Genomic DNA, 25,106 nt, shown 5'->3' with positions numbered 1-25,106 from the left:
GAGATAAAAATAAAGGCAGAGCTCTGAGATGGGTGTGGTCCATCAACAGCACTGAGGAAGTGGGGAAGGGGCTCACGGCCCCCCTGCTGCTGTGATCCACTGCTCCATGTCTGGAGTTTGTTTATTGTGGTTTGAGCTCACTGGTCGTTGGTATTGTTGTGCAGAGGAATCACAGAAAACAGCGACTTTCTGACATTATTTTTTTTAAATGAAGTTCTGAATTTATGCTTTAAATAAATTGTGTTTTGATTAGGCCTGTCACGATAACACATTTTTTAGGACGATTTATTTCCCCAGAAACTATCATGATAAACGACAGTATCTTTGAAGTCGTTTTAGGACCATTTTATACCACTGATACAATGAAATTAGAGCATAATAATCCAGGTTCATCCTTTCCAGCAACAATTATTATTTAAATCTCAACAATATTAAACATTGGAATTGAAATGTGAAAAAGAGAGAGATTAAAATATTTTAGATAAAACATAAACTACAATCAAAACAAATAAAATAGAATGTACATAAAAAATGCACTGAGATAAATATTTTTAATTATATTATTTTATATTACAAGTGACATATAAACAGCTGGAATGGCTGCTTGGCAAATATAGGGTTTTAATCTGATAAATTCTTATTGCCTGTCAAACATTTGCACAAATTAAACGCAACACAAAAAGCATGTAAACGATGATATATATCGAGTCCATTTTTATTTATTGAACGATAAGTTGACATAGTAATAATCGTGACAGGCCTAGTATTGATTTCCCCCCAAAAATAAGTTAAATCATGAGAATATAAAAATCCTGAATTGTATTATATTTTAGGAGATTTTCAATCATGTTGCATGCCTTCAGAGGCTTCCCTGCTTCTGTTTAATAATCATAGAAGATATTATTTTCTGGCAAAACTGTTGCTAGTAAAATACAGCAGCAAACAAATAATAAAACGTCTCAGTAGTAGAGTGTGAGATGAGATTTAATGGGTGTTTCTAACCTCTCTAGATATAGATAGAGAGGTTAGATAGAGATAGAGCAGACTTGCATATACAGGTGCATCTCAGTAAATTAGAATATCATAGGATAGTTTTATTTATGTCAGTAATTCAATTCAAAAAGTGAAAATAACACATCATATAGATCCATTACACACTGAATGAAACATTTCATGTCTTCATTTATTTAATTTCTTCTAATTATAATGGTTATGGCTTACATTCAATGAAGACCTAAAATTCAGTGTCTCAAAAAATCCTTATATTACAAAAGATCAATTTTAAAAAGTGTGTTTAATATGGAAATGTTGGCCTCTGAAAAGTGTCATCTGTATGACTCAATAATTGGTTGGGGCTGTTTGGCTTGAACTACTGGAAATGGACTTTTACATCATATTCTAATTTATTGAGATGCACCTGTACGCTGCAAATAATTTGGTTCTTACCAAGATAAAAAACAACGCAGATTTAGAAGTGTTGGATAATTTATCTTGTTTTGAGTTAATTTCTTTTTTTAAGTGTTCAACATGTTTTTTCCAAGACTTAACTATCTTAATTCAAGAAATCTTGTCAAGTGAAATTATCTGTCCATGCAGCAAGATCATTTCCCTCAGATTAAGTGTTTTTATCTTGTTTTTAGACGCTGCTTTTTTGCAGTGTATGTTCTGCTGCACATGTGCTAGTAGTGCTGAGTGATGAGCACCCACCAGCCAGTTGAGTGTCTATATGAAGAGGAAGTCCAGCCTCCTCCTGTACTAACAGAAACACACAATGGAGTAGAGGAGGGATGAAAGATGGTTGAAATTGTTGCACTAAATTCGGCATATAATCGCTGAAAGAAATGAGTTTTTATGTGTTCTTTTCACTTCTTGGACAAAATGAAAAGAGCTGTGACTGAACAGCTCCTAAAATTACATCAGGTTCTTTGAAAGGGAAAATTGGTTCTCTTAGCCTGCAGGAACATCACACGTGTTCTCTGTCGTCGTGGTAGATTTCCAGTGGAAAGGTGCATCAGGTGTCGAGGGTCTGGGGCGCTCAGCGGAGGCCTGCTGGGGTTTTTTGGCGTAAAGCTGGGCCACGTGTTGGTTTTGGTGGGACAGTATGGTACAGGGAGCACCGTACAACGTATGTGCTGCATCCAGAGAAGCGCCACAATGGAGAATGTGCTGACGGCAACAGAACGGCGGCTGTAGTGATTGCTGCTGGTGCTTTGTGTGTTTGGGAGACGGGGGGGAGGAAAATATGTCCTGGTTAGACTGGGGGAGGTGGAGCTCCTGCTGTGGGGAGGGGGGATTTCTCAGCGCTGCTGACGGACCCCTCCTCCCCCTCACGTCCTTCGTCACGCTGACGATTAAGGTCATTGGACTAGTGCTGGCCTCTGTGTTTATATTTTACTACAGTTTTAGCTCTTCCTGCTTCCTTTTTCACTCTAATGTTCATGAATGGCTGCAAGTTCTCAGCCACTGGACCCTGAAAACTGATGAGTCTTCTACTCACATTTTAATTCACCTGGCAAGCCCAATCTGAAGCAGTTAGTACTTACAGCTCTTAAATTAAACTCGTATCAGCTATTTTTTGTTATCATTATATTTGTCCAAACAAGTGTATCTTTAGTTGTACCAGGCATTAAAATGAGCAAGAAATTGAAGAAAACAATGGTCAAATATTTTTTTTTCATGACTGTAGGTTGTTTATCTCTAACAATATCTATATATTACTGCATGTCTTCTTTTAGCTTAATAAATAAATTGTGTATCTGAAAAAAACTAACCAAAAAAAGCTAGTTTTTGTATACTATTTAGTGCAAAATGAACATAACAATTTCATATTAAACTATGGAGAAAATAAATGCATAAAAATAAATATGTCTATATAATTTTCCACGTATACCTTATGTTTACATGCATGCACAAAAACAGAGTGATGAGAATATGACAGTGGTTTGATTTAACCACGTTGGTGTATTCCCAGATGCAGGTTCTTGGGAGTCGGCAGGCAGGAGTTGAATAATTAATCTGAATGATTGAAGAAAATGCTGCACACTGCTGTAGGAAAACGCTGCTCTCAGTTTATTTTAACCAACGTTTGGGTTCCAAGTGGGCCATGACACATTATTCTTCCTTATTATTTGAGTCAGTGTGTGCTTTTTTTATCAGATTTAGACAGTGTAATTGTGTATCATGATTAAAAGACGATAAATTATCATCTTGAACCATTGCCCAGCCCTATTCTGAAGAATAGCCCATTTAAGAATAATGTCCATTATACTTTTGATTATTGAGGCGTTCAGCACTGATCAGACAAAGCACATTTCAGCAGCCTGGGGCGCCTTTTTGTAGTCATTTTCAATGTGTTTTTTGTCGCTGCTTTTGCATGGCTGAGTGTTTTTCTGCTCTAAAATTCAAATCAGAGCAGAAAAAGCACCTGGTGTCATTTGTGCTTTTTCTTTCAGTTGTACAATTGGATGAAGTGGTTATCTGTGACAAACTAGTGGTGGCTGTTGCTTAACTCTATGGTTTTCTAACCAAATGTAGTTACCATGATTGGACCAGAAAACTGCAAGACTGGAGGCAAAGTAGTGCAGTTCTTGAGATTTTGGGCAGTGCACCTCCCATTTTACAACCTGTAAAAGTCCCTCTCTCCGATCTGGACCCTGAATGTGCACGTCCTTCATGTTGAAGCTGATAAATGTGGGGCAATTCTTAATTTGGCTTCATTAATTATATGTTTATTACTGCTGGGTGGCTTCCCTGTGGAGCAATAAAGACTTACGGGTGGAAAATTTTCTTTATGTATTTGTATATCTTGTTTTATTAATCTTCCAGAAGTGGCCAATTTTATCAAATAAATGGAGTGGATTTAGAAGTACAGAATTTTCCTCTCAATTGTAGTTGAGTAGGAATATGAAGTAGTAACCTCCAAAATTGTAGAGAGACTATCCCAAATTGGACACATCTGCAATGCCGCATTTTCCGGTGTTTTCAAGGCCATTTTGAATATGATCCCCACCATTTATGAATAAATTAATGTATTTACATGTAGATTTACATGTCTAATTACAATACCAAAGTAACTCTGATGAGAGAAAGCAGTAAGAGTGCTCGGGCAACGATCTTAAAAAGTAAATCTTTTGCTGTACTGTATTTTATTGTGAAGGACAGAAGTACGGTCCGGCTGTGTTTAACGATGGCTGATAACGGTGTTATTTATTTGGCTTACCCAGAAACATCTAATTCACCCCAAAAAACTCAGCAGCCCCCATTGTTTAATTGTTTTACAGCAAGGAGATCCAAGTGTCCGATGTGGGATACAGTTAGCACACGGCTAATTAACCGGCGTTAGCGTCCTTTAGCCGACTCTGGTAAACCCAAGGCTAACGTACACACAGTTAAAACAACATACGGTTCGAAAGATAAGAAGTTAGACTTTAGTTTCACACCATTTAATTAATTGGAAGTCATGATCATTTACATTGGTAGTTAATGTGAAATTTTGATAGAATCTTAGTCGAACTGTGTCCAATTTGGGATACAGTTACGTTACATCGGTACAATACTTGAGCTGTTTCCCATCTGTGGGTCTTGTGCCTCTTGTCTTGCGTTCCTCGGTAAGCAGCCAGTGCTGACGGATCCTTTCCGTCAGAGATGAATCTCCTTGAGATCATCTTCCAGTTCACCCTGAGGGGCAACACACCTGGCCTGTCACCTCCCTGTTTCTGCAGATCAGCTGTCCTCCCACCCTGGTGCATCAGGCTCACAGGCTCCTCACTCATTTGTGCAGTAGATTGTGCGACACACTTTGCGCCACCAGCAGCACCAGCGCTGTTAGGAGAAGAGTCTCCACGGGGACTCAGGGATGCAAATGAATTGCCAGTGCATTGATCTGATGCAGCCATGGGCGTGTTCAGGAGCGTTGCAGTGTATTTTTGTGTGAGAGTAGTACATGTTTGTTTATCTGTGCAGAACAGGATTGAGTGTGTGGAATATAGCAACAGGAAGAGTTATTAGCAGGTAGCTCTGCAGCTGTGTGTGCAGCTGTGTGTCCTTGGTGGCGTGTTGCAGCCAGTGGGCCGTGGATCGAGTAAAAGCAGGAATCAAGACGTCTTTCATTGCACTGATTGGTGGCTGATGTCTGCGTCAAAGCCACAGTAACTCTTCTTCCGCTCAGCTCCACAATAAGACAGGATGCCTGCTTGGATTATTGGTTATCCCAGTGTCTGCCGCACTGTTCCCTGACCCAGCCCCACCCCCCCCCAGCACCCTGTGGCCTGTAGATTGCTTTTAAAGCCCGTCTGTTCCTCTCCAGGCTGCCAGAGCTCTCACAGTCCTTGTTGCCCTTCTTTTTTCCTACTCTCCCCTTCCTCCCCTTGATGTCTCCTCTCCCTCTCTCTCTCTTAGTAGCGTTTTCTCCACTTCCTCCATCCTGGTGGAGCTCTGAAAATTGAAAACAGAGACGGGTGTGGGGAGGAGAAAGCGCAGAGGAGTGCAAGGTCTATCTTTGTCTGCCATCTGAGTCATTTTTTTTTTCATTGTTCAGCCACGGTCACTGCAGCCTGTATTTTGATGAAACGGCGCCCTCTGTGGTTGCTGCTGCACGGTGCAGGAGCAGACATTTTCCTCTCATGTCTGCCTTTGAAATGCCCATTCTGTGTGTCATACTGGTAAAATGGAGTACTCTGCTCCCAGCTGGCATTCACTGTGAGCCATCAACTTAACCAGTGCAGTTAAAATTCCCCTTTTTTATATTTCTCCTGCTCTTGCGATGCGTCCCTGGTGAAGCTGTTTTCTTTTATTAGTGAAGGATTTTCCAGGGTGCCTGCCGCTGTCATTGCTGGGAGCTTTGTATAATGCTGATTCACTGACCTCTGCAGTCTGACAGGGGAAATGCTGGAGGCTCACCAGATAATGTGCTCTGAATGATCAGTTTCAGTGCATTATGTTTGTTGGGATGATTCATAACAGATCAGGCCTTTCACCCTCTCTGCCTCTAGACGACTTAAAGCTGATAGTAAATCAATGCAGGAAAATAAATCAACTTTATCTGACTGAAGCTGGGTTTGCAGCTATTGACTGTTTTAATCCGAATCGGATTATTCTTAATATTAATATAAAAAAATAGTGAAAATGTCCATTTGCGGTCCAAGGTGACATCTTTAAATGTTCTGTTCTATCTGACCAATAGCCCAAAACTCAAAGATATTCAGTTTTTAATAATATGAAGCAGTGAAAAGAAGAATATATATATATATCTCATATATGAGATGCTGAAAACTGCATGTTTTTGTCAGTTTTTTCTTTAAAAAATTATTAAAGGAATACTTATTATACTTTATTTTTCAACGTGGATCGTGTTTCCCCATAATTTCAAACAAGTTAAAAAAAAAATTCTACTGAGTGAGCATGCTGCTGCAGATTAGAGATTAGATACTTAGATCCTCAATGTATGTCCACTAAAAGAGCTTGTTTTTACTCAGGCTTGGATTATTATCATTGTAGAGTTTTTACAAAGTATTGAAAGTTTTCAAGTTTAGGCATGTGCTTTAGTTTGAAAATAATCCCTATGATCCTTTTTTCTACATAATCTTCCATGTAAACCAAAAATCTTTTAATATTTTAAATGAAATAATCACATTATTGTAATGTTTGTCTTCTGGCATGTCACAACAGAGAAAATATAGAATAAAAAATAATGTGAACAGCTGCTGAGTCAGTATACACTAGTGCTTTGGGTGTAAATATATTCAGTTAACTTTTTCTTTTGCATTTAAAGTAAAAACAATTAGATGGACTTTTAAGTGTCTGACATCATGGAAATGACCCTAAAGAGAGATTCAGTCTGTTTGTTGTTGTCTGACCAAGTCTGGCTCCAGGAGAAGTTTTGTTCTGAATCTTGTGAGAGGAGACTTGTTGCCGGAAGACAGCAGTGAAACGTGTCAGAGAGGAGTGATGGATACAGAAAGAGTAGCTTAGTGTTATCTCGAAGATTTTTAGTGTCATGGCTGAGTGTTTGGCTGATTGTGATGATGTGGACGAGGCCTTTCTGTGGCAAATGTTCATGCAGACTCCCATGTTTTCACCTCTGACACTCACTGCCCTTTCTCCCTGTCTGACCCCCAGATGGAAGCGAGCAGAGAGCCGCTACACTGTGGAGAGAGCTGCCATCATCAGCCACTGGAACTGGCTCCAGGCCCACATCTCAGACCTGGAGTACCGCATCCGGCAGCAGACCGACATTTACAGACAGATCCGCGCCAGCAAGGTCCGTCTACCAGCATCTCTTTAGTCCAGAAGAACACTGAGCTGTTCACATGAATAATCTCCTTCTGTTAATCTTTGTGGTGGGAGTCTAACAGTCCGGTCTTGGTTCTCAGGGCTCAGTGGAGCTGGGAGGTGTGTCCCCCAGCGGAGGGCCTGCAGGGGGGACAGAAGTCAAGACGGAGTCTGTAAATTCTCAGGTGAGTGTTGAAGTTGTTCCTGTACAGCTGTGCTTTGGACATATTCACTCTCCTGGTGCTGAACCAAATTATTAGTGATTATTATCTGCAGACCCGTCTATTTGTTGAAATTTGTTCATTTTTCGTAAGTTGTATTGGCTCTTAAATATGTCTCTAATGTGCAGAGTTTCTTATTGAGTATTCTGTAGTTTGTGCTACTTGTAGCTTTGGGACAAAGTCTTGAAATATTGGGAAATGCTTAATTGTAACCGTTGCTGCTTCAAGGTCAGGAAAATGTTAGAATTCAAATATAATCCTTGTTGATTTTCAACATAATCTGATGTTTTCATCTACACATTCAACAATATGATTATTTATTAAATATTCATGATCAACGTTGCATAGTAACCATATAGATGTGATGATAAAGGCTTTAAGAGTCTGGAAATGTGTTTAAGGGACCTTGAAAAGTGCTTGAATTTTAGTCTTTATAAGCTGCACGAAGCTTGTAACTGTCCTCTTAGTTATTAATTTGTTTTGTTGTGATTATAGAGGCAGAAATATTGTGGCCTTCTTTATTGGGAACTAACAGTTAATATTTAATAAATGACATTGAGCAAAACGCTGTAAGGTTCAGCAAATACAAAATATTCAAGCCTCAAACATTCTCTTAAAAAAAAATGTTGTTTTAAATCATTTGTCAGCCCATTCAAGTTAACCTTCCACTGAAGTGAAAAATAAAAACAGAAAAGAAAAAGTTCTCAGCAAATATTTGATTAAACCTCCTGAACAGAGCGAGACTGTTACATTAGCAGGTAAATGTGGTTCGTTTTGTGCAGTTTATTCATAAATACCTGATAAACAATGAAACATTCAACATGTTCCTGTCAATCAAATCGCTGCTGGAAATGAAATATGAAATGTTCACAGGAAATAGTTTCTTTTTATCTGTCCCTCGGCTCTAAAATGAATCAGATGAAGGGAAAAAAACCTATTTCAACAACAACATTCAGCCAAATAATTGACTAATAGTTGATAACAGATTTATCAGCCTGTTTCTCTGTTAGGACACATGTTTGTTTAAATAATGCAGCTGCAGGTGGACGACCTTGTTAAATAGAGTGATGTCGTGTCTTTGCTGGAGCTTTTCAGTGATTTAAAATGAAAATAATCTGCTTTTTGTGGAATAAATGAAATGTGACCTCAGAATTGTGAGGACGAGACCTAAAAGTTCGATTGAAGCAATGAAATTGTTCGTCTGTGTGTGAATTGTGCAGAAGGTGCTCCCAGCATGCATCTTGATAACACTGCAGAATAGGTTTTTAGGTTTTCAGGAGAGCCGAGCCCTTTTTTTTTCCCTTCTCCTTCACAAATCTACCCTGAATAATTCAGAGCCACAGGACGGGCTGATTCAGTTCTGGAGTTCCCTTAAATACCCTGTGTGTGTGTGTGAGAGCTGCTGGTCAGCCGTTAACTCGAGGTGGAGTCTCACTGGCTTTGTCTTATCTGTCCAAGCAGGATGTTGGTTCAGAGCGGCTGGAGCACACAGGCCCCGCCCACACCGCCAACACAGAGCCCGGCCCCTGGAAAGGTCAAAACGCACAGCCTGTTAACGGCGTCCTCAGCAGGTACACCATGGACACAAGAACCTTTTCTGATGCTCCCTGAGTCTGCTTTCTGACTAATCACAATCACTGATAATGCTGCAACCATTAATCAGTAATTCACTGGATAGAAATGTAACTATTTTCCAAAAAACATACCTCGTAATAATGATATACAGTCATGGAAAACATTATTAGACCACCCTTTTTCTTCAATGTCTTGTTTATTTTAATGCCTGGTACAACTAAAGGTACATTTGTTTGGACAAATATAATGATAACAACAAAAATAGCTGATAAGGGTTGAATTTCAGAGCTGATATCTGGACATTTTCTATGGTTTTCTTGATAATGATTTAGGTTATTATTAATAAAACCCATGGAAAATGTCTAGATATCAGCTCTGAAATTCAACTATTTTAGTTGTTGTCATTATATTTATACCTTTAGTTGTACCAGGCATTAAAATGAACAAGAAAGCAAGGAGAAAACAAGGGTGGTCTAATAATTTTTTCCATGACTCTATTTTATTTGTAAAGAACATTAAAATGTACACAAAGACGTTTTACATAATAAGAGACAGTAAGAATCAGGATAAACTATTTCAGTGGAAAGAGTCAAACAACAAAGAAAAGGAGCTGATGGATCACAGATTAAAAGCTGTTTTAAATGGATGCTTTGGAACTATAATACTGTACATTTACTAGTTCCTTCTCAAACCCCCTTATTTCATGCTGTTTTTTCATCATTTATGAATTAAACTGAATGACTTAACATCTTCTGACATGTCATAGATACAACTAATTGATGAACTGATTGGCAGAACAACTGATGAAAATAAGAATTATTTGCAGGTCAAATATTGCTGTTGCTAAAATTACTAAATGAACAGGTCATGACTTGATTTAGTTTGCACTTTACAGTACTGAAGGTTCTGCTTTGACTGAGCTGTTGTGATGTGCAGATTATTAGTTTTATTCTCTGACAACCGTCGTTATATTTTCAAACTGAACCTCTCTGCTTCTCCCTGAGTCTGCTTTCTGACTAATCACAATCACTGATACAGCTGCAACCATTAATCGGTTATTCACTGGATAAATGGAGAAATTGTTATAGCACTGTAGAATTGTAGTTGCACTTATTTTAAGTCGCTTTGGACAAAAGCGTCTGCTAAATGACATGTAATGTAATGTAATAGCAACTGTTCAAGCAAAATTACCACAGCTAATAATGATACATTTTATTTATACAGCACATTTAAATGTACACAAAGAAGCTCCGCTTAATCAGACACAATAGCAAGAGTGGGAATATCAGTGGAAAGAAACCGCTACAACCCAAACAAAGAAAAGGAGCTGATGGGTCACAGATTAAACGATGATTTAAATAGATAGCTTTGGAACTATCATTCTGTAAATTTACTAGTTCCACCTCTTCAGATTCCACCTTCGTTAATCCTGTTTTTTCTCTATCATTAATGATATTTAACTGAATGTATTTTAACTTGTTCTGACATGTCATGGATACAACTAATTGAAAAACTGATTGGCAGACTAATTGATGAGAATGAGCATTAAATTGGATGAAACTGAGCATTATCTGTAGGTCAAATGTTGCTGTTGCTTAAATTACTAAATGAAAAGGTCATGATTTGGTTCAATTTACACTTTCCTGTACTGAAGGTTCTGCCTCTGTTAGACTGATGTGTTGTGATTTGCAGATTATTAGTTTTATTCCCTGACAACTGTCATATTTAACTCAAACTGTTCTTTAAAAAGAGGCTACATGATATAAAGTGTGATTTAATCATCTTAATCTTCAGTCAGGCTGTGCGATCAGATTTCCAATTGTGCTGATGCTGTATTTGTTGTTGATGATTCAAATTAAAAGCTCATTTCGATCGATTTTCACTTAAGATTTGAACGGCGACACCCCCCCGCGCCCCCCCCAGTTGCAGCTGAGATTAACCTCTATTTTACCTTTTAAATATGAGAATAATAATTCACTTCTAGATACTCGCATAGCTCATTAAAGAACCGTCAGTGTCTCTTTAATCCTGATTTTAAACTTGTTGATGCTTGCTGTTGTCAGGATGGCGGAGAGTGCAGACACCAAGCACCAGCAGCCGTCCGTCTACGACAGCACGTGTGTGGCGGCGCGCACACGGCCACTCGTCAGCTGCCGGCGACGGCGACTCATTCAGCCCAACACTGTGCCCAACCTCAACGGCAAGGTGAGTGTCAGAGGCACAGAGTCCTCACACCACCATCAGCTCTGCTTTAACATTTAAAGGCACAGAGAGGACGAGTCTGAGGGTTAACAAACGGGTCTGATAGTGAAATCTATGTGGAAAAAAATCTATGAGGGGTAATGAAGAGGACCTTTATTCTGCCACAATATGCTGTGTGTTTTAGGCTGCACTCACTGATTAGTTTCTGGGGTTGTAACCTAATAGCCAAGTAAACAAGAGACGGCTGACTTATTTATGAAAAACTAGGGCAAACAACAAAGAAGAGGAAATAACCCTTGTGACGACTCACAAGTTTCAGTTGAGGAAAAATAGAAACATGAAGCTTTTTGTTGGAGCTTCTCCTCCACAGGCTGCAGCTGGAGATTTATTAGTGCTGCTTTAACAGTAAGTGAATACTTAGAAGTACAATATGAACTCCTGTTTCCCCCGTTGTAATGTTATTTCATAGTTTCAGGACGGGAAATATGTTTCTGCCTGTGTTGGTTTTGTTTTTTTTCGGTGCAGCCGTGACCGAAGGCCCTGTGCTTTCTGTTTCTTGTGAATGCAATATGTTTTAAAAGCACTCGAGGGAATTTCTTAGAATTTGGCACAAACATTCACTTGGACTCAAAGTTGAACTGATTCAATTTTGCTGGAGAAGGTCACCGTGACCTCCCAACAACATGCTTCTGCTCAACTCAGGAAATATTCCTGACATTCCTGTTTCTCTTGAAACTGGTGATTGTATAAATCTCCTGTGCTGCCGGGTTCAAGATGTGTGAAGCATCCAAAAATCCACTGAGTCTTCACTACATACAGTATAGAGGTGTGAATCCCCAGCAGCCCCACGATACGATTTTATCCTGATACTTGAGTCACGATACAATATTATTGCGATTTTAAGCATTTTGTGATATGGTGACTAAATCAATATATTGCGATTTAACTGTTTAACTGCATTTTGTGTCCATAAAATTTAATTCAATCACAATTCATCATCAATTGTTTTGTCCAATGAGAGAAAATTCTCAGTGTATTCATCTCACTTCAGTCTTTTTATTTCTCCACAATGAGAGTCAAACCCACAGACTGACCAACAAAGTATTCAGTCGAACTGAACTGATATCAAACATGTATGGACGACAACAACTGCAGCATTTTATCAAACATTCCTCGACTTTAAGCTTCAGCGCTCTGAATTTTTTTGAATGAAACATAAAAAAAGCCTAACTTTGTTCAGCGTTATCTCGACAACTTCCCGACATGATATCCATGATTCTTTAGATCCTCTAGATGTTCATATGATACCAGTAGCTCCAGTGTGTGTGTGTGTGTGTATATATATGTATGTATATATATATATATATGTATGTATATATATATATATATATATACATATATATACACACATACTAAAAGTGAACCCACTACTAAATTACTGACGGGCCATCGGAGCACTGAATATTGATACTTGGCAGCCATGAATCGCTATTATATTGTCACACAAAGCATCGCGATACTAAGCTGTATCGATTTTTTCCCCCCACCTCTAATACTGTATGTTATAGACTCCGGACAGATGTTTTCACCTGGCATTAAGTGGTTCCTGTATCAGCCTGTATCCTGATATGATTTAACCTGATTACATTTAAGCCTGGTATTGATGTCTCCAGTAGAGTTCCACCAATAACAATATTCTATATGCCGGGGCCGATATGTTTTTCGAGTGCTGTTTTACGATCCCAGATGAAAACATTACTTGTGAATGTTTACAGTGTGTCTGTTCAGAACTTGGCGGCTTATGTTGGTAATTATTTCTGTGCTGGTTTATAGTTTTAACTGCTCTGTTGACTCAGTGAGAGCAGCTTCTTGTCTCTCTCTCTGTGCTGCTGGATTAAAAGTCGTTGAGCTCTGCTGGATAAGCTCTGTGATGACACAAATTTCAAATTACCCAGGCCGCTTCTCTGCATTATATTTTGTCAAAAAAATGTCATATTGACACACATCCAACAACATTTTCGTCAATTCCAATTAGGCTTATCACGATAACTTTTTTTAGGACATTATATTTTCCCAGAAGCTGTCATGATAAACGATGGTATCATTGAATAGATGTTGTTTTAGTTATATAAGGATATTGGAGCATAATACGTACATCCTTTTCCACAGCAATGATTTTTTAAATCTTGAGAATATTAAACACTGGAATTGAAATCTGGAAAATAAATATTAAAATATCCTAAATAAATAAAACATAAATAAATAAATAAACTACATCCAAAACAAATTAAATAGGCTCTATTAGCAAACCATTGCACTGAGATAAACATTATGTATTATTATGTTATTATTAAAATAATATATTTAATATTAAATATAAACCGCTGGATTTGCTGCTTGGGAAATAAAGGTTTTTTTTGTTTTTTTTTACCAATTCTTACTTCCTGTCAAACATTTGCAGCTTTACTTTAAACACAAAAAAGCATAAAAAGTCACGCATGTAAATTATATAGTTAATATATTGAGTCCAGAAAAAAAACTATTGTGTCCATTTATATATCGAACAATATATATATGGACATGTTGCTGTTGGGTTCACAGTTATAAATGCAGTTCTGGGACATATTGGAGTCTCACTGGCTGCTCTCACCTCAGCTCCTGCACCAACAACCACCAGGCTGCAATCTGATTATATTTTATTTCTTTAGTTTCCTCAAACAGAACGTTTCCCTTGTTGCTGCATAGAGATGCTCGTCATGTCTGGTTGAATATTGTTGCTCCCCAGCGTCCTGACCTGTTAATGGCCGGAGCTGGTAGTTGGATGTGGATTATTTTTGAAGGGTTCATTTGCAAAGAGATGTTTTATTTTTCTAAATCTGTTTTTTTGTGCAAGCCAGGAGGTTAACTGGTGTTGCTTTTGTTTGATAATTTCAAGGAGAGATATCAGTTTTTTGTGTTTCACTCAAAGGAATATCAATCAAACTGCACTTGGTTTATTAATTTATTAAAATCAGTTTTTGCAAATGAACTCTTCATTCTCAGTTGTGTTCAGTGCGTCCCTGAACTCCTCCAGGTGATTTTGCCGTTCAAATCACAATCTGTCCTGCTTTGGGTTTATTTAAACATGTGGTAGGTGCACAGAGGCAGTAATTTCTTTTAAATCACTTCTTAAAAAGCACTTTTATAGACTTGCTTTCATGTAATGCTTTCTATCTCACCACTCCTATTTACTTCTTCACTTGTTCCTTTTACTTTTTATTTTCTGTATATCTGAGAATGTCTTGTGATTGTTCCTGCTCTGTCTCTTATTGTTTTTCTTGTCTTTTTTTCTATTAATGCAAGAATTGTTTTTAGCCTTATGACATCATTCTCGTTGTGATTAACTTCTCTCTGTCAAAGCACTTTGTAAACTGCTGCTTTTAAAAGGTGCTATATAAATATAATGTATTATCATTATTTCTACATGTGGTCAAGCTCTATCTGATGCATTAAAATGATTTCGATGGTTGGATTGAAAGTGTAAATTGATGTAAACTACAACATAAGTGGTTGGTAAAGACTCACCACCACAAAGAGGAACTTCTAGGTAAATTAACGTGGGATTCAGGACCAAGTAGAACTAAAATTAGAACCACGTCTGGTTCTCTGCCACCATGACGCCAACGACTTCAAACTGCAAAATGTTTTCTGTGGTGACTCACATGACTCCTGCAGTGCTTTGAATTATAGAAGTGTGTTTTTCTCTGAGTAATGGGCACTTTAATACATGCAGAAAGCGGATTATGAGTATTGACGTTTGATCTTTCCGTGTGTCCGTGTGTCTGTCCGCCCACAGGCCCAGAGGAGCAGCTGCATCCAGTGTAGCTGCCGGGTGAACCCCAGCTGTGTGATGTGTGGTGGCTGGCCCACCCCCAGAGAGGACCCTCAGTTCGAGCTGCCCACCCTGGAGCGCCTGTCAAGACTGGATCTTGGCGTCCACCCCATCCTGTCCTTCCCTGACGGTCAGTGCCGGAGTTTACGCAGCCATTTCCTACTTTACATCTGGAGGGGAAGACAAACAAGGCGGGGTCGCGGAGAGATTTCTGCACAGGAAGTTCTTAGAAAACATTGTCTAAATTTACTGAATAGTCTCTAATGGGTGTCGTTCTCCCCAGAATAAGAGCTGTTCTCTCAGGCTGCTTTATATTGCATCAGAGCACCATAAGAACATTATCTTCCTCTTGTCATTCTGTGTGTAATCCTGGATTCAAACAACTCAAGATGTCTTTGTAATTATGGAGGAATTTGTTTAGTTTTTTTGTCCCAAATGCAAAGCGTGCACCGCGTTGAGCTGATTCATAATTGAGACAAAGTTGTATTTACAACCTCCACACACAGTGGATTTGGCTCTTAGTATATTGCCTATGGTTACATCTAAATCTTGCATGCCTTTGTGAATTGCTAATGTTGAACTACAGATGGCAGATTTGAAGTATTCTCCTCACTCGCTGGTGAAGTCTCCTTATTCAGTGTCTCTCTGCTGTCTTTCTGCTCCTCAGACGTTTGTATAGGCCTCCGTCTGCAGCAGGTGATGAAGAGCCAGTGGCAGACCAAGTCACTGGAGAGGAGCAAACCACTGAAGAAGCTCTCCCTCAAACACAAGCTGTCCTCGTCCAAAGAGAAGCACAAGTTCACCAACTCACTCATGGCAGTCAGTAAGTACAAAATGCTGCAGAGTTTCTGAAACACAACGAGCCGTTTCAGCCTCCTGTCACACTTTACTCACTGTGGCCTTGTTCTTTAAGGCAATATATAAAATCTTATATATAAAGTCCTGCAGCTCCTATAGAAACAGCACAATCATGACAAGAAGTAGCAAGAACTCAAGGATAACAGTTATAATGTCATAAATCATACAAAAGGAAAAGTGCAAGTTGAATTTCTTTGCTGCATAATTTTGAAAAAGGAATATTTTTGAATTTATAAATACTATAATACACACATACAAACACAAACACTTTAGTGCTCACAAGTGCCAAGAATGTTGAGGAAAAAATGGGTCTCCACATATTGTACATATTCCAGCTTCTCCTGTCCTCTCCTCTCTGCTCTGTGTAAACAGCCTCTCCTGTCCTCTCCTCTCTGCTCTGTGTAAACAGATTTTCAGTGAATATTTGTCACGTGACCGTTGGTCTCAGCAGAATCAATCATGTCTTCACAGTGTCTCTGAGGAGCAGAATTTAATGTTTTTTAACAGGATCTGGTTAGTGCAAACTCTTTATTAGGTAGAATAAAATGATCTGTTCAACGACTGTGGAAAGTTCACACTCCAAAGATAATGCCTGATAATAGTTTCAAAAACAAAACATACTTAGGTGGTTTTGGGGCTCAGAGGGTTAACAAACAAATACACATTTCTACATTTGTCTGAAATTATATTACCGTAATAAAATAGCTCAATGTGGAGACCCAAACTGTTCCATATGATGAAATAAATAACCTTCTGAATAAACAGAGACACAAATATTGCAGTGAAATAATCCAACGAATTCTCCAAACTAGGCTCATTATGATGAAATGTTCACTTCACGCTGCTCCTTTTCACAGTAACAGACTTTATTGCAGGTTGTTTTTGTTTCATTCCAGCTGTTTTTATTTCACAATGGCAATTTTCCCGGTAACCATTTTATTTCACAATGCCACATAGCAGAGCTGCTGTGATTGGCTGTTTGTTTCTGCTGCCCAGCTCCAGCAGCAGCAGCAGCAGCAACCTGTGATGTGACACATCTACAGCTTTTTATTTTAGTGGTGAAACAAACAGACGTTTTATACCCCGGGGAGGTGAATCACATGATCCTGAGGACCCAACAAAAACAGTTTCTGAGCCATATTTGAACGGCTATAGTGCCCTACAAAGCCTAATTGCAGTAACTACATTTTTGGGCAAAAATAATTAACACCTTGATGTCTGTTTTATCTTGTGACAAAGTTTTAGATTTCAATTTGCTTTATTTCAGAGAAATATTAATATAAAAATGGCAGTAACTACAAAATCCAACTCAAAACCAAATCAGACTGCAGTAACGTCACATTGACTGTGATACAGTGTAGCCTTGTATTTCTTCATTGTGTTGAATCGTGAATAATATAAATTATAAGTTTATTTGATAGGGGAATGATTATCTAGATAACATTACTTAATGATATTAAGTCTGAAATACAGAAATATTTGAATAGAGCTGTTAAACACTTTTAAATACACTAATAAAATCAATTTGAAAAATGTTTATTCACTGAAAACAAAATATAAAAGCTGAAAAAAGGCAACAACATTATAGTAACTGCACTCTGATTTTGCATTGCTATAAAAGGGAATAGTAATGCAAAACCAGAATGCAGTTACTACATGTTTGGGGTCAAAGGTCAAATAAATTGTCATGATTTTTTAGCATAAAAATTATGTCATCAATACATGTAGAAATAAGTGTCATATCAATAACCTGCTTTTACCCATTTGGCTGGCCAGTTAAAAATGTTTTAAAAAACTTGAAAGCAGTTTTTCTCAATTTTACCCTTTATGTAGTTACTGCAGTTAGACTTTGTAGGGCAGAATAGTAACAGTGGTTCCATTGTACCACCCTTGGGACGTTGGGCTCACGGCGCTATAGTGGGCTCGATTTTTATACAGAGAAGATATTGATATCATATGAAACATAAGATCTAAGGAATCCATTGGTACCAAGCATGTCAGGACGTTGGCTAAAACGCTGCAAATTCCGGCTATTTTTTTGCTCTTTAATTAAGCACTGCGATTTCCAAAGCGATCCTCTGAGCTCCGACCTCATAATTTATGAATGAATATGGGTTTTATGGGTTCCCACAAGTGTTCTCTTACATGCTTTGTTATAATGACACGCATGCCTATTGTATTTGAACATTTGTACATATTGGGGTCCCTAAACAATAAAATGGACTTCAGAAAGCCATACATTGATGTTCTGAACCCTTGTTCACCTTAATAGGTTTAATTAATTAATTTGCTGCATCCAAATGAATCTTCATATCCCCAGCTTTCAGATGATGTTCACAACTTCTATGGGGCATTGCTTGTTGACCTGCTATCTCCCCCTAAAATTCCACTGCCCACAACCCCCAATTCTTAATAAAAAGGGGCAGAATCATAAGAGGTTAACCCTAAATGCTGAGTATAAAGAAAAGTATTTTAATTTGAAAGACTTGCCTCAGCCATATCTAATAGACATTTGTGTGTGTCTGCTGGTGTTGCAGGACTGAGCCACTATAAGAACCGTGCTGAGAAGCAGAGGACGCTGGACAGCAACGTGGGCGCCAGCAGCAGCAGCAGCGCCGCCGTCCTGAACAGCGCCCGGCTGGAGGGCCAGGCCGTGTGCAAGACAGAGCGGCTGCAGGGCCTCAACACCCCGCTGGGCCCCTACGACAAGAACTACAGCCGCAAGAGATTAAGAGAGCACTCGCTGGACAGGACCGACAGTGAGTGTGAGAATGAAGTCCTGAGCAGTGCATTAAATCTCTTAGAGGTCCTTTTTAACGGGACGTTTTCATCTTTATTGGTGAAGATTACATTATACAAATGATACAAAACACATAGAACAAGGCAGACATTTTAAACGGTTACAAAAATATGCAGCACCAGGGGTTTATGTTGGTTTAGCCAAGATTGATAAAGACTGTAAGACATTTAGTAAATATGTTAAATCTGGAGCACAGAATTACAGTCTTTACAGCTTTTTGGTTTAGGGAGTTAGACAGCGTTTTGAAGTAAAGTTCTAATTCTTTTTTGAAGGCACAAAAAGCAGGTTGGGTTTTTAGAACCTTGCATTTATGAATATAAAACTTAGGTAACAGTATAATGAGGTTGCATAGATAATATTTATTTTCACGTCTTTTTTTCATACATTGTAAATCCAAATAGTAAATTTTTTTTAGGCAAAGCATTAAATTGGTCATAAATATTGTCCAAGACGAAACAACAGATGCCCTGCCATAGGATTCGAGTGCTTCCACAAGTCCAAAACAGACAGTAAACAGTCTCTGGGTGTACATTACAAACGGGACATTAAAGGTGTCTTAGCAAAATAGTTTTGTCATGGCTCCAGGAGAGCGAGCAGTCAACTCTCTGTCCGTCTGTCTCTCGTCCTCCAGCCTCCCCCAAACTGTTCCTGGACTCCAGCAGCCCCTGTACGACTCTGGCCAACATGCACTCGTCCCTCCACAGCCCCCTCACACGCCAGCTGTCCACGTCCTCAGAGAACTCCACGCCGCTGGGCCCCGGCAGCCACAGCGTCCCCAGCACACCTGTAAGGAACCAATGCACACGTCTCACTTTCTGCTGTCTTGTTTTGTTATCAAACTATCATTTATCAATCAGTATACAATCATTTAGTGTCAGTTATTCAAAGCAAAGTCATAGTTGTTGGTTCGTTTCCAAACCTTATTTTATCTTAAAATAACCAAACTGCAAACCTGTAAAGCACCACAACACACTCTCATTCTCAAGTCTTTGACTGTGTGGAAAGTTTCTTAAAGTGTGTTCACACCAAATGCAACATTTTTATGCTGAAATTAGCGTGAAGATGTGCCTTTCAGTCCTGGGATTCTCCTGCATATCACAGATCTGATGGATCAGAACTCCATTCAGAAAACAAGCGTTTTAAAAGTTGTTTGCTTAGTAGTTAATTCAGCCTGTAAGGAACACGGCACAGTGTCTCACTTTTTGTTCGCTGGTTCTGTTTTCAAACTACATCTAGTGTCAATTATTCAAAGTCACGTCATGGTTGTTGGTCTGTTTACAAACCTAATTTTATGACCGTGGAAATATATAATAAAGATTCTTAAAGTGTGTTCGCACCAAGTTTTTTTACACAGATCTGATGGTTCAGACCTCCATTCAGAAAACGAGCATTTTAAAGTAGTTTCCTTGCCTCCTGCAGACTCACCTGACAGACCCTGACTCTAGTCTCTTCACTAATCAGCATCATGTTGTAGTTAATTCAGCGTCCCTTTTGTTCTGTCTATTGCGATCAAATCACAGTAAAATCAGTTATTCCAGGTTCACACTGCTGTAGTAAACCAGACTAATTCAGCTGACGTGTGACTTGTGAATATTCATTGACTTTGACACACTGATTAAGAAACTGACACTCAGCAGAGAGACACAGCTGAGGCTCAACGCCCAGAGTTTGTTTTTTCTGTCGGAGGAACCCTGGAACTGATCGAGACGACCAAGTCGCTGAGCTGTGAACACCTGGAGATCATGTTACCTGAGCTTCAGGTGCAGCAGCAGCAGCAGCACTGCTCATTTCAGTGACCGTAGATGATGGAATTAAATGATTTTGGCCTCTAACGCAGCTTGTTCTGCAAGAGGAACTAAATGCAAATTAACACAAATCAGTCAAACTCGCCAAACAGGACCAACCCATTTTCATCACTTATTATACTGTGACTTCTTTATGGCATCCAACACTTTATTTGTAATTATTATACATTTTTTTATGACACCCTATTCCATTACTACAATATATAATCAATGGATTTTTTTTTTATCCCATACTGTACTATATTTTTATTCTTTTTTAAGACATACTTTACTGTGATTTTTATTGCTAAAATATAAGAATACAAATGTCAGAAAAATTACTTTTTATTCACTTTATCATGACATTGTTATCATATTTTTAGTAGTATACAATAATTTATCTCTGACATATTATACAGACTTTTTAATGAAAATTAATTCAATTTTTGTGACATTTTTATGGCATACTATAGTCCTTTTTTAGACTATATAAATAACATTTACTGGATGAGCTTGGATGGCTTTTCAATTTGAAATAGAATCAGAATCTGTTGACACTAATGAGGATAATGAAATTAACACAAATCCATCAGTCAAACTCAATTAACAGGACCAACTTTTCACCTCAGATTACTTGTGTGTCATACAAGCAGCATTCAATAACAGGTAAACAAAAACTGAAACATGAATTTAATGTTGGGAAACACCAGAGGCAGCAACCTTTACCAACTGAGAAAAACTGTAAAATGTAGAAAACTTGTCCTAAACACAGTTTAATATCATAAAGAAGCTGCTGACGTGCCAGATTATGATGAAGAGAGTCGTTCGGCAGGACAAACAAAACTGAAACTCAAATCTCTGTGGTTTTGTGTGTTTTTATTTGCGGTTACTGAAGCGGAAAAAGTGAAACTAAAAAACACATTTAAAACATTTATTGTAGGTTAGAAATCCCCTCAGAGTGACTCAACAGCATAAATTCAGTTCAGAGCAATCAGAGGGAGAAAAATATAATCTGCAATAACTGAGAAACATTTAATCATATCATGAACATATCGATAATTCCAGTCTGATACAACTAGGCCTGTCACGATAATTACTATATCGACTTATGGTTCAATATATAAAAATGGACACAATAGTTTTTTTCTGGACTCAATATATTGTTGTTTACATGCATGACTTTTTCAGCTTTTTTGAGTTTAAAGTGATGATGCAAATGCAGCCATTCCAGCTTTTTCTATATATTTTAATAATAAATAATATAATACATAATGATTATCTCATTGCAATGTTTTGTTAACAGAGCCTGAAAGTTTTATTTGTTTATTTATGTTTTATTTATCTAGGCTATTTTAATATTTATTTTCCACATTTCAATTCCAATGTTTAATATTGTTGAGATTTAAAAATTAATTGATGTGGGAAAAGATGTACTTATTATGCTCTAATATCGTTATGAAACTAAAACAAAATCAATATAATTTTATCGCTTCGTGATAGTTTCTGGAAAAATATATCGTCCTAAAAAATGTGTTATGGTGACAGGCCTAGTTACAACATCCAGACTCTTATCATTTTCCACTTTAATTTGTTCTGAAAGGAGCTCATGATGTGATTTGTGAGTCAGAGTTCCAACCTGCAGTAAAAAAAAAACACTTCACTGTTGAAGCTGTAACAGAAACTGATTATTAAACTCTCATAAGAGTCAATACGTCCGTGTTAAATTGTCCCTTTGTCCCCCAGCAGCAGCCCATCAAGAGGAGGCGAGGAGAGAGCTCCTTCGACATCAACAACATCGTGATCCCTATGTCTGTGGCGGCCACCACCCGGGTGGAGAAGCTGCAGTACAAAGAGATCCTCACACCCAGGTACACACACACACACACACACACACACACACACACACACACACACGCACGTACGCCTGCAGCATGTTTACTCATAAAACACATAAAAACCCTCCAGTAGCTTGGTTTCAGGTTCCTGTCCGTTTATAATCTTCCATTAGAGAGTTATTGTGACTCATGTTTGCTCTTCTGTTGGTTCAGGTGGCGATCTGTGGACATCTTCTCTCAGCCAATCACTGAGGAGGAGAACGAACGGGAGGTCAGTGTTCACTCCTTGTTTATCTTCATCAGGATTTACACTTATATATTTCAATATATATTCACTTTGTAGAAGAAATTAACAATATAGATATATTTTTAATAGTGAACCCAGTTATTGTGTGTGGCAGAGAGGGAATAGTGACTCCTGGTGGTCAGATCTGAAACTGAAGGTTTATGGATCTATAGTGAAGCACTTCACTCTAATCAGCTTTACATCTAAAGAATGTATCATTCATTTTAATACACATAAATCTACTGAGTATTTCATGTTACTTAAAAAAAAAAATCCTAAAAATGTTGGGGAATTCTGGAAATATTCATCAGTTATCAAATTAGTTTTGTTTTATTTATCCAACATATCAATATTAGTTTACGATTAGATTAGTCTAATGGAGCATTTATTTCAGTTTCCTCATGAATATTTAATTTACAAAGGTCTGACATGTTGAATGCCCTAGGCTGTAATATTAAAACATTTTTAAATATGATATTAGCCAAAACATGTCTGAGGATTTTTATAGCTACAAATGTTTTTTTGTACTTGTATGGATGTGGTTTTATTAATCCAAAATATTGTTATTAATGATTGTTGTATACTGCTGGGGTGTGCACAGAGACTGAACCTGAGTTTTCAATTTAGATAAATAATGATGTATTTTCATTCTGTAAAAAGTCACCATTCAAAAGGCTGCGTAGAGCTGCATTTAATTACCTTTTCTTTGTTGGTTTTACAAAAGTCACTAAAGCTATGAGCTTGGAGCCTAAGTCTTAATTTTAACTCCGTTCAAACCAGAGAATATTTTTCAGTTTTTGCTCAATAAATGACTTTGAATGATTAGTGAGGATTCATTTAATGTCAGTTGATTAATAAGATGATATATATTCAGTTGCTGGCTTCAGTGAGCTCCTCTCAGGGTCCTGACGATGTGTGTTGATGTGTGTGTAGGTGGAGGACCTGTCAGACGCAGCCTTCACTCAGCTCCATCAGCCTCACGAGGACCAGGAGCGTTCCCGCTGGACCTGGATGGCTCTGGCTCCAGCCAAGAGGAGGGGCAGCAGGTCAGTGTCCCCCTGTCCATCTGTCTGTCTATCCCTCTGTCCCTTCATCCCTCTCACAGGTCTTCAGTCTTCATTGAAGCTCCGTCCCTCACTGTCTCCTTGACTCGTCCCTCACTGTCTCCGTGTCTCGTCCCTCACTGTCTCCGTGTCTCGTCCCTCACTGTCTCCGTGTCTCCTCCCTCACTGTCTCCGTGTCTCGTCCCTCACTGTCTCCGTGTCTCCTCCCTCACTGTCTCCGTGTCTCCTCCCTCACTGTCTCCGTGTCTCGTCCCTCACTGTATCTGTCTCGTCCCTCACTGTGTCCTTGTCTCGTCCCTCAGGTCGTATAAGTCCGTGGACGGGCGCACCACGCCGCTGCTGTGCGGGACCAACCCTCCGACCCCCCAGCCGGCGTCCCCGGACCCGGGACACTGTCCCCTGCTCCACGACTACAGCCACGTGCCGTCTCCTCTGAGCCCGGCCAGCCCCGACACCACGTCCAACCCCCACACGCCCTGCAGCAGGGACTCCCACCGGCTGCTGTCCAGCGAGGACACTCGATGCTCCACGCCAGACTTCACCTTCGAGGAGAGGGTACGTCTCAGAATATTAAGTCTTAATAAATGTTAATATTATTGAGTGAGCGTTCTATGATTTATTTATTTGACATGCTATATGATGGCCTGTTTATGACACACTATACTATTACATTTGTAAGACATACTATTGTATGACTATGATTTTTTTAATGCATTTTTTTTAACTTATGTGTGCACTTTTTGTTTATGACATAGTTACTATACCATGTGGCTTTCTTATGTTTGTTAGGGTTTTTTAAATAATATACTACCTACTATACCCTTTCCAATATATTTGATGGCAGAGTATACTATTTTTTTTTTAATTGTTAGTATTATTTTTTGCATAATATAACAATTTTGAAACAAATTTATGACATAACTTTTTAATTTTTGTAAAATTACATTCATGACATACTGTACAATAATTGTTTTATTCTTTATTATTTATGACACATTGTACCATTTTAATTTAAAAGAAATTTTGGATGACATACTATACTATATTTTTTCCATCAAGCTTTTATTGCAAAGGATACTTTTGACTTTTTAATTAATTTTTTCTTGGCATAACTTTTTTTTGACATTCCATTCTATTAATTTTAATTAAACATTTTATAGCTTTTTTTATGACCTACTACGCTATAACTAAGTTTTTCTTTTTCATTAAACTTTTTTCCTTTTTTTGATGGACTATAATCATAACATTTTTATCATTTTTAGGGGTATACAATACTATATTAATTATTGACATATAATATACTTTTTTTAAATGAAAATTAATTATATTGAATTATTTGTT

The 25,106-nt window shown here is 38.2% G+C and overlaps 1 protein-coding gene across 1 annotated transcript in view; it reads left to right on the top strand.

Annotated features, from left to right (window-relative positions):
• Positions 1 to 25,106, top strand: part of kansl1a (KAT8 regulatory NSL complex subunit 1a) — a 41,582-nt gene that overhangs the window by 15,628 nt on the left and 848 nt on the right. Inside the window, exons 3-14 of the mRNA XM_059324470.1 lie at positions 7,117 to 7,258; positions 7,371 to 7,454; positions 8,952 to 9,061; positions 11,129 to 11,270; positions 15,103 to 15,268; positions 15,806 to 15,961; positions 18,534 to 18,761; positions 19,428 to 19,582; positions 22,324 to 22,448; positions 22,629 to 22,686; positions 23,635 to 23,747; positions 24,068 to 24,320. Of these exons, the coding sequence (XP_059180453.1) occupies positions 7,117 to 7,258; positions 7,371 to 7,454; positions 8,952 to 9,061; positions 11,129 to 11,270; positions 15,103 to 15,268; positions 15,806 to 15,961; positions 18,534 to 18,761; positions 19,428 to 19,582; positions 22,324 to 22,448; positions 22,629 to 22,686; positions 23,635 to 23,747; positions 24,068 to 24,320 (1,732 nt within the window). The remainder of the gene's footprint in view (positions 1 to 7,116; positions 7,259 to 7,370; positions 7,455 to 8,951; positions 9,062 to 11,128; positions 11,271 to 15,102; positions 15,269 to 15,805; positions 15,962 to 18,533; positions 18,762 to 19,427; positions 19,583 to 22,323; positions 22,449 to 22,628; positions 22,687 to 23,634; positions 23,748 to 24,067; positions 24,321 to 25,106) is intronic.

Source organism: Centropristis striata, chromosome 21, assembly GCF_030273125.1.
Source record: "Centropristis striata isolate RG_2023a ecotype Rhode Island chromosome 21, C.striata_1.0, whole genome shotgun sequence".
Taxonomy (NCBI): domain Eukaryota; kingdom Metazoa; phylum Chordata; class Actinopteri; order Perciformes; family Serranidae; genus Centropristis; species Centropristis striata.
Note: the sequence above shows the minus strand (reverse complement) of the source record. Positions and strands in the feature narration are given on the sequence as shown.